Source organism: Austrofundulus limnaeus, unplaced genomic scaffold (genome assembly GCF_001266775.1).
Source record: "Austrofundulus limnaeus strain Quisiro unplaced genomic scaffold, Austrofundulus_limnaeus-1.0 Scaffold15, whole genome shotgun sequence".
NCBI classification, from domain to species: domain Eukaryota; kingdom Metazoa; phylum Chordata; class Actinopteri; order Cyprinodontiformes; family Rivulidae; genus Austrofundulus; species Austrofundulus limnaeus.
In genome coordinates this window covers 3,268,584-3,277,933 of record NW_013952417.1, presented here as the reverse complement: position 1 = coordinate 3,277,933, position 9,350 = coordinate 3,268,584, and the positions used below count along the sequence as shown (strand labels likewise).

The following is a 9,350-nucleotide window of genomic DNA, read 5'->3' as shown; positions in this document are numbered from 1 at the left end:
TAATAATAAAGAGAAAAACAAAAACAATAGTGTGAATGCCTAATGGCATTCACACAATAAAAAACGGAACAGATACAATAGGGTTCCATGCTCCGATGGAGACATGGAAACGCTGCTGCTTTGCAGCTGCGTTACCCTGCTTCCTCGGGCTTGGACCCCTAATAATAATAATAATAATAATAATAATAATAATAACGGAACAGATACAATAGGGTTCCATGCTCCGATGGAGACATGGAAACGCTGCTGCTTTGCAGCTGCGTTACCCTGCTTCCTCGGGCTTGGACCCCTAATAATAATAATAAAACGGAACAGATACAATAGGGTTCCATGCTCCGATGGAGACATGGAAACGCTGCTGCTTTGCAGCTGCGTTACCCTGCTTCCTCGGGCTTGGACCCCTAATAATAATAACGTGTCAAAACACACAACACAACATAATCAAATCATAGCTGGTTTGTAAACATGCTGTTTTAGGCTGCACTGTTGCAAATTAGTATACAAATTCTGTTGTTCCCAAATATTGAATACAGTCATTTATTTTGAGAATAATTCAAATGTTATTTAAATAACCTCCCAATGATAACAGTATTTTTGTCAAACATAAAAAAAAACTGAAAATGCACTGTTCCAAATTATTACAAACAACAGAGTTTAAAATATTTTCCAGGTTGAACATAGTGTCCCAATACCAAGTAGGAGTACTTYTGTTTGGGTCCTCACCAACACCGAGTACTTACTGATGTTAGAGCCTAAGCATGACAACAAAAATTTAAAAACACTATTTTTATTTAGAACAAGTTGACTCTCCTTCCTTACAGGCGTACAGCCTCTCTGACTGGATGAAATCAAATACTGTTGCAACATTTAAACATTTTTCTTTCARCTTGTGTAATCTTAAGCGTGAAACTGACAAACTTTTCACTTGAGAATTAAACTGTAACACACTGAATGAAGTATYGATACAGTATCAGTTCTGGGTATTGGAGAACTTAATACGAGTACTTGTAAAATAAAAGCCGGTATCAGTACCAGGACACCGCTGGCTGTAAAGAACTGAAAATGGTCATTTGTTGAATTTGCAGCAGTAGGAGGTCATACAGTACTGAAATYTATCAAAATCATCTGAATGGGTAAATTGACATTTTGACATGGGATCTGGTGAGTTTTTGGAGAGCTTCTGCTTGAATTTCTTTGCACGAKATCAGAATAACATCCCAGAGCTGCTGTTTAGATGTGAACCTCCTCCCACCCTCAAAGATCTTAAAAGGTTCTCAATAAGGGTTAAAGGTCAGGGGAGGACATCGTGAGTTTCTCTCCTTTCTGCCCGTTGTGGCCGATGATGCAGAGGTTTACCTCGCAGCGTGAGACGGTGCATCATCATGCATGAAGATGATTTTGGTTTATATATTTTTGGATCCACTGCAGCTGTTTCTGCTTGTGAGTTTTGGTTAGGGCTTGACTACACTATAGGACCCTACGCCTTGATGTTGGCAGGACTTCAGAGGCACCAGTAGCTTCAAATATCAGTTTGTTGCTTTGTAAGAACATTTTAGCTGCTGCTTTAGGTGTTTCGGAGAAACTGAGACGTTTATTTTCTAAACATGATGTCCCAGTRGCTTTCAAACCCCAAAACACATTACGGCAAAGGCTGGTTCACCCCAAAGATCCGGTGCCCCGGCACAATCAGAACAATGTTGTATATGCTGTTAAGTGCCAGGAGGACTGCGACCAGTTATACATCGGGGAAACAAAGCAGCCACTGTTCAAAAGAATGTCCCAACACAGACGAGCTACATCTAATGGCCAGAACTCTGCAGTTTTCACTCATTTACAGGCCAGCGGTCACTCTTTCAGAGATGAGGATGTTCTCATTCTTGATAGGGAGGAACGTTGGTTTGAGAGAGGAGTAAAAGAAGCCATTTTTGTAAAGAAAGACCGTCCGTCATTAAACAGAGGTGGAGGCCTCCGTTTTCAGCTGTCCTCCTCCTACAGCACTGCCATTGCCAGCATCACTCCACCCCCTGTTAACAATAGGTGTTAATTAGGTGTCAACGATAGCCATGTGATGTGAGTATCAGTCACATGGAGGCAGGGCTTMAACGCCTGAATTTTGCCTGAAACTCTCAGACTGAAGAAGTCTCTTGGAGGAGAGACGAAACGTTTCATTAAAGAAGAACCCGTCCAGAGGACCCATACAATTTTTTCTTTTTGATTTTTTACCTGGATTACTGAGATGCATCAGGACATTTTAGCTGCTCTTCTCTTAATCTTTTTTCTTTTCCATATTGTTTTGAAAACGGTCGTCTGCATAATATTGTGGAACATCCTTCAGTAGTTTTTCCTTTAATTCGGCTCATCTGACAAACTAAACATCACAGGTGTCTGAGATTGATTTCAGCGATCCAAAGTGATTAAATACGGTCCATGAGTTTAATCATAAATAAAAAAAATGTAATCCTCATGACCCTTAAATACAGTTTGCACAATAATTTGGGACRTGGTGTAATATCCTGAACTGTTTCCTGTGGCTTTAATAAAACTCGGCTCTGCACACTCAGTTGTACTAAAGATGCTGGAAATCTTGTGCCCGTTCACCCAACAAACTGCAGACTCATGAGTTCAGCTGCCTCTCTCAGTCTCAGCTGTCACTCCAGAGCTTTTTTACCCCTCCTCCTCCTAATGYACTAAACACCATTTTCCCTGTAAAGATCCACACACGGACGTCTCTCTCTAACCACCGCTGCGGTCAGGGAGTTGCGCAAAAGCKCTCAAGAAAGACTTGGTGTCGACCACAGGAGTCTTGATAATAGCAACCAAGTACAAACGGGGACTATGGGGACAAATGGAACACAGTCTGTGGCTGGCAGCGTTAGCACAAATATAGCATTGTCGTAATTTTAGCTGGATGGTGCAGACATCGGGAACAATCACCCATAGATGCTGATGGCAGCTGATCAAGTCTGCCTTCTGTTTTTTTATTTTATTTTTTCCCTCTCTTCTTCTACTTTCTGCCTCGTTTCCTAGAATACCAGGCCAGTTTTCAGAGCTGTTTCCATTTCGGAGACTCTTACAGGACGGAGCAGGCGGGCAGCGGCGTCCACATCCCGGGAGATTCTCGGGCCTACAGCTCTCATCAGCACAACGGCTTCCACGCGCCGCCCGGCAGCGCCGCCTCAGCAGGTGAGAACGGCTCTAGTTATTCTGGATGATAAAAGTCACTAACGTCCAACTAAAGGTTCACTCATCACGCCGGCAGGTTTTAGTTTGGCCCAGGAGGCGCAGGGAGGCGCCGGGTGCCAGTTCTCCTTGAGCTCAGAGGACAGCATCTTCTTCCAGGTGGGCAGCCTGAGCCACGTGTCCTCGGTCTACACGGAAACATGAAGCCATGCTGGAGGAGAGGACAGCACTCTGCCTTTCCACCGTCTCCACCGTCTCTCCACCTCTCCTTCAGCTGCGAGTTCTCCTGAAAYGAAACCCAGCTCACGCTGAACTCTGACCTGCAGCTAAATCAAACACAAAAAGCCCAAGGTGTGTTTATTACACCTAAATGAATGTTACGCAAGACGGAAATCTGTTTAAAACCATTACATTATTTGAAATAAAATAAGAACTMCACAATCATGACAAGCTGTATTTGCCTCCAAACAAACTTCAATTTTAATGTTAAATTATCCAGAATTTAAAAGGAAATCAAAGAGTTAAAGAAAACACATGTTAGAAAAACATTTAAGGGCAGCTGTACCGATTTTCTATTTTTCATTAACTTTCATTAAAAGTATTAGTGTCCCGATACCAATACCAGTACCTTTATCAGAATTTTTACAAGTACTCTTACTCGTACAAAGTGCCCCGATACCTGGATCTGATCCCGTCACTGTGTTACAGTTCATATTTCAAGTAAAACATTTGTCAGTTCCATGTTTAAGAAATTTATACAAGTTGAAAGAAAATCTTATTTGTTATTTTTATTTATTTTAAAATGATTCAACAGTATATATCAAGCTGTATATTTGATTTGACCCAGTCAGAGGGGCTGTATAGGGAAGGAGAGCCAGCTTGTTCTAAATTAAGTCATTGTGTAAGTAACTCAGTAAATACTCGGTATCGGTGAATACCCAAACTGAAGTACTCGTATTGGTTTGAGGTAAACTGGTGTTGGGACACCACTGATAAAAGTATAACCTTGTCTGGCTGGAAGGAAGCAGAATTGAACATTTTTACCATCTGAACTTCAGCTCAACACAATGAATTTAGACAGGCAGAACAACTTATTACATTAATTTCAGTATTTGCTGACATTATTTATGTCTGGTTTGGGTTAAACATTTCTCATATTAAAAAAAAACCCGACTTGGTGATAAAAACCCTCCAAATGCAGTCCAAACAGACCTCTTCATTTCTTTAAATGTGTGAATTTCAAACACTACAAACTTCTTTGTTTTTTTCTCTGTAATCTACATCTTTTTATCTGTTTTAGACTGAAGTGTAGAAAAGAATATATCATTTTGCTGTGATGTTGTAGCTGTGTAAATTTTTATTTTTGTTTTATCTCTGTTTTGGCTCTTTTGTCCTGCAATAATGCAGAGAAACCTACTTTCTATTATTATTAATAATGATCATCTAATAWTTGTATAAATGTACAGTTTGTTTACAACAAGCATTTGAATGTTTGTCATCTCCCAGACCGAGAAATAAATAATTGAAGAATGGACTTAGTGCCTCTCCCACCTCTCATCAGTCAGTGGTAAAAACCTGCAGACTGTGGGCAGGTGGCGCCCTCTGGTGGACAAACCAAACACAGCAGCTGGAGCCGTTTTGGCCTCATTTCTGCTTCTTCCTGTTCAGGTAGCTCTGAAAATAGAAGTTGGTGAAGAGGACGATGAGGGTGACGCAGTAAGCAAACACCACAGCGTTCATGGAGTCGGGGAAGTTGCAGTCTGTGAACAGGTTGTAGCCCGTGTGCAGGAGGAAGAGGAAAAACTGCAGCTGCAGAAGCAAGAAGCTCAGATCAGATTAAGCATTTTTGATCTTCTTCATCCGTCTTGTGCGTTTTTCTCACCAGCTGCAGGGACGTCAGGTATCGTTTCCACCACAGGTACTTCTGCATGTGAGGCCCGAACGCTGCCAGGCCGTAGTAAGAGTACATGACGATGTGAACGAAGGTGTTTACCAGGCCGATGAAGAACGCTGCAGGACGAAGAACAATAAATCAGAATAGCTGATATAATAATTTCCCCTTTCACTCATAATAAATACACAAAGTACATTTAAAAGTCAAACTAAGATACATAAAACAAAAGAAAAAAAATTATACAAAGCTTGTGTTAAATATGGAAGACAATTACGGCTGCAGAGCAACAGACTTTAATCTCAGACTATTTTCTTAGAATTCTGAGATTAAGGCCAGAATTTGGAGAACAGTGAAAACTCTTCTTTGTTTCTGATTTTTTTCTCAAAATTCTGAGATTAAAGTCAGAAATCTGAAAAGTAAAAATTCAGACCTTTTTGCTCAAAATTCTGAGAAAAAATTTTGAACTCCAAGAAAAAAAAGTCAGGATCTTCACTTTAATCCCAGATTTCTGAGGTTAAAGTCAGAACTTGGGGAAAAACATTGTTTTTGCTCTGTGGCTCTGCATAACTTACACTGTCCTCCAGCTACGTATTTAACTCCCGCCCACCAGTTGAAGATCATGGTGCCATGATGGTAAACATGAAGAAAAGTCAGCTGATTGTTCTTCTTCCTCAAGATGAAGAACAGCTGCTCGGGAAGAGAAAAGTCTCAGCACTCGGCAGTTTCAGACCTCAGAGGGACAGTTAATGATCCATGAGTGTAATGAACAAACCGTGTCACTCAGCTCGATGACCTTTGAGAAGAAGAACCACCAGCAGACTCTGGCCATCTGCACAGAGGAAACCACGAGCGTTCAAACAGCTAAAATCATCTCTTTACAGTCAGATATGTTTCATGAAATTTGTCAAATGTTTCTTACCCTCATGGCCAGCGGACGGCTGCTGTAATCTACAGGCTGACAGAGAAGACTGTAGTCTGAGAGCCACGATGTGACCAGGAACTGAAAATAATTTGGCAACAATCTGCAGTCATGAGTTTAAGTCTATATGACAAAATTAGAAAACATATACAGGTATGTGAACCATCCCATCACATCAAACAGGATTAAATCACAAAGTGTGGAGAAATAAGCAGCTTTAGTGCATGTGTTAAAACATTTGCAACAACTGCATTTGGTGATAATATAATGAATAAATATCTTACCTATGTGTTGTTAAATCTTGATTTTTTTTAGCAGTAGCTACAAAAAATGTGATTTTGAGTCAAAAAGCCTTAAATTTTTGTCATTTTTTCTGCAAGCTAGCAAAGGTTTTCTTTCTTTCTAGCTGTTAAATCTTAATATCCAAATATTGTTTGAGGTTTCCTATTTAAAATGGCATCAAAACTTCATTAGAATAAACGAAAATCATGATTTAGACCAAATAATGTGTTATCCTGTTTAGGAAGACAAATCAAAGCATCTAATTAAAAAGCCAAAATATGAAAATGAGCTGAGGTCATTTTGACCAAATATGACTTAATCTTTAGTATGATGTGATGGTTCACATAGTTCTTTAAAACATATAGAAAATTTCAGCTATGTAAATATCAAAAGTTGACATTTTTCCATATAAAAAGTAATTTACACAGCAGTTTATTAACAAAGTTTAAGATTTAGAGCAGTTATAACAAAAACGTGTTTGATCATTTCTCACATCATCTTCAATCACTTTTTGTCATAATGAAGACATAATTGGTCATTAAAAAGCAGCCCAGACCATAACATTACCACTGTCATGCTTTACAGCTGGTGTAAAGATCTCTTTAAAACCTCCATCTGCACCAAACATCTCCTGTCACTTGGGTCCGATGTTTTGATCACCTGAAAGCCTTAAGACCTGCTCTTTCACCTAATATTCTGTTGTTTTTTTCTAAGCGAGTGAAAATTTTTATTTGATTAAATGACAAAGAAGCTCAGTGTAACAACAAGATTGCCTGGATAAAGTAAAAGCAAMAAGAAAATTAACTAAATGCCTATAATTTAACAAATATTTGCGTGTATTATATTTTATGCTATCAATAGTTTAAAAGGTTATACAAATTAAAATGGTAAAATAAGATATTATTTTTTTACTTAAACTGTGAACATGAATTTCTAAAAGACAAGAAAAAATAAGTGTGAGAAAATACTAAAATCTTTATATTTAGAGTCTTATTTCCATCGCTGCTCAAAGTAAACGTACCTCATGGAACATGTATGCAGACAGGAGAACCATGGAGAAATTATACCAAATAAGAACCAGTTTGAGGTCAACGGGTTCTCTGTGTTTCATCAGACGGGGTCCGGCCCAGATCCCACCGAGGTAAACCAGGAAGATGAGCGCCACCGGGACAGGGGAGTAGACCAGCAGCCAGGGGTCCGTCCTCTTGTCTGAGGGATGAGAGGGAAACGCAGCGCAGGAAATTTAATCAGGGCCCGTATTTATAAAACTTCTTAGAGTGGATTGTTAGACTTAAGTGCTGAAAATTTCTTAGATCTGCCCCTACTCTCAGACTTAAGTGTAAGTGCCAGTTATCAAAACTCTTTAGTCTAAGAATCACTTTTACTCTCAAAAGTTCAGACTGCTCCAGAGGACTCTTAAGTGGTTAATTAAGAGTTGCCACTAGGGGTCTGAGATGAACTGAGGAGACAGAGATTACAGCCGTCCTCCTCCCCACCTGACGGTTATTCTCAGTTATGAGGTGGAAAACTTAATCAGAAATATACAAAAGAAACAAAAGGTAAAAAAAAAAATAAAAAAATAAAAATTGTCCATAAAGTTGGACTAAAAGGCAAATAACTGTGTGTGGCTTTTGGAGAAAATATTAAATATACTCAGCTGGTGAGTGCATGCAACCCCCCCCCCCCCCAAAAAAAAAAAAAGAAAGAAAGAAAGACTACTGTGGGATTGAACGTTTCGTTCATCACGTGATACAATGATGGAGCGCGCCGGGTGGGGGGCGCTCGGACCAAGCTGGTAATGACAAAGCGGGTTGTGTGTGCATAGTGTGTGTGCGCGTGTGAACTGTGTGTAAAGCCGGTGTTGTCTGGAGACAATGGCGAAGAGGAGAAGGGAGCAGCTCAACATTAACTCAGGCTCTGAGACATTAAAACAACTTTAAAGCTGCTGAGTTTTAAATTTTAAAAAAATTGTGACATTTTGGTCTGTTTTCATGATGCAAATGAGGACATTTTATGTAATTCTACAGAAAATCAGTTCAAGGTGACAACATTAGTGTGTTGAAAATTAACTTATTTTAGGATTTTCACAGTCTTATCTTGACATTTCTCCGTCAATGTTCTTGAACATGAAATCCGAGGCAGTGATTGGTCCGTGTCGAGGAGTTTCTAATGATGTCATCCAGGAACAGCTTTGCGGCACAGCCAGGTGTCGCAAATCAGCTCTAAGACTGACACTTGAGAATTACTCCTATACTTCACTTAAAGTAAGACTGAGACGCTTGATAACTGACGTCTACTCTCAGCTTTTAACTAAGAATTTTTTTACACTTAAGTCCACCCTTAGCAGCATTCTTAAGAGGAATTCTAAGAAGTTTTATAAATACAGACCCAGATATTTATCCCTACACAATGTTAACCATTACTTTTTTGTTTGCTTAAACACAAATTTTAATCTCTTTAACACACCAATAAAACACAGTATAGGAATTAAAAACACTGCATTTCAAGACAGTTAGACATGTCTGTGACTCAGCTCCTCTCCTAATTATACAAGGAACATTCAGAATTGTGAAAACGTCTTGAGCCATCTTTACTTTATAGATGCAGCTTAAAATTTTGAATACAGTGAAAAAGTTATTTTTTGTCCATGGATTCTGTGCCTCTCCACTCTTCCTCCATACTCTGGCAGCTTGGTTTCCAAATGATTTTCATCTGAAAAGAGGACATTGGACCACTGAGCAACAGTCCAGYTTTTTGTCCCCTCAGCTCAGATAAGACACTTCTGACATYGTCTCTGCTTCAGGAGTGGCTGCACTCGATGAATGGAACGTTTACAGTCCAGGTCTACAGTTAATTAGGACTTGACAATTGCCCAGACTGACAAAAGCACCAAAAGCTGGCTATGTAATTAGGGTGATGCAAAATCGTGTTGTGTGTGATTAATTGTCAAAAAAAAAACTATCAACAATTAATATTTGTCACTTTGTAATTAAAAAGAAAAAATTGTGTAGGTCTTCTGGACGGGTTCTTCTCTAATGAAACGTTTCGTCTCTCCTCCAAGAGACTTCTTCAGTC

General features: G+C 39.4%; 2 protein-coding genes across 3 annotated transcripts in view; one reads left to right on the top strand and one right to left on the bottom strand.

Annotated features, from left to right (window-relative positions):
* The window catches only part of glis1b (GLIS family zinc finger 1b), a gene marked incomplete in the record, with an annotated part of 71,942 nt that extends 67,228 nt beyond the window's left edge, over positions 1-4,714 (top strand). Inside the window, 2 exon segments of the mRNA XM_014002753.1 lie at positions 3,028-3,183; positions 3,260-4,714. Of these exon segments, the coding sequence (XP_013858207.1) occupies positions 3,028-3,183; positions 3,260-3,384 (281 nt within the window).
* The window catches only part of elovl8b (ELOVL fatty acid elongase 8b), a 7,792-nt gene continuing 2,078 nt past the window's right edge, over positions 3,637-9,350 (bottom strand). Inside the window, exons 3-8 of one of the 2 annotated variants that reach the window (XM_014002903.1) lie at positions 7,297-7,484; positions 5,994-6,074; positions 5,847-5,903; positions 5,682-5,761; positions 5,063-5,190; positions 3,637-4,989 (exon numbers count right to left, since the gene is read on the bottom strand). In XM_014002903.1, coding sequence (XP_013858357.1) covers positions 4,742-4,989; positions 5,063-5,190; positions 5,682-5,761; positions 5,847-5,903; positions 5,994-6,074; positions 7,297-7,484 — 782 coding nt within the window. In that variant the 3' untranslated portion in view covers positions 3,637-4,741. Of the gene's footprint in view, positions 4,990-5,062; positions 5,191-5,646; positions 5,762-5,846; positions 5,904-5,993; positions 6,075-7,296; positions 7,485-9,350 lie in introns of both variants that reach the window. The other variant, XM_014002904.1, reaches the window with a different exon arrangement.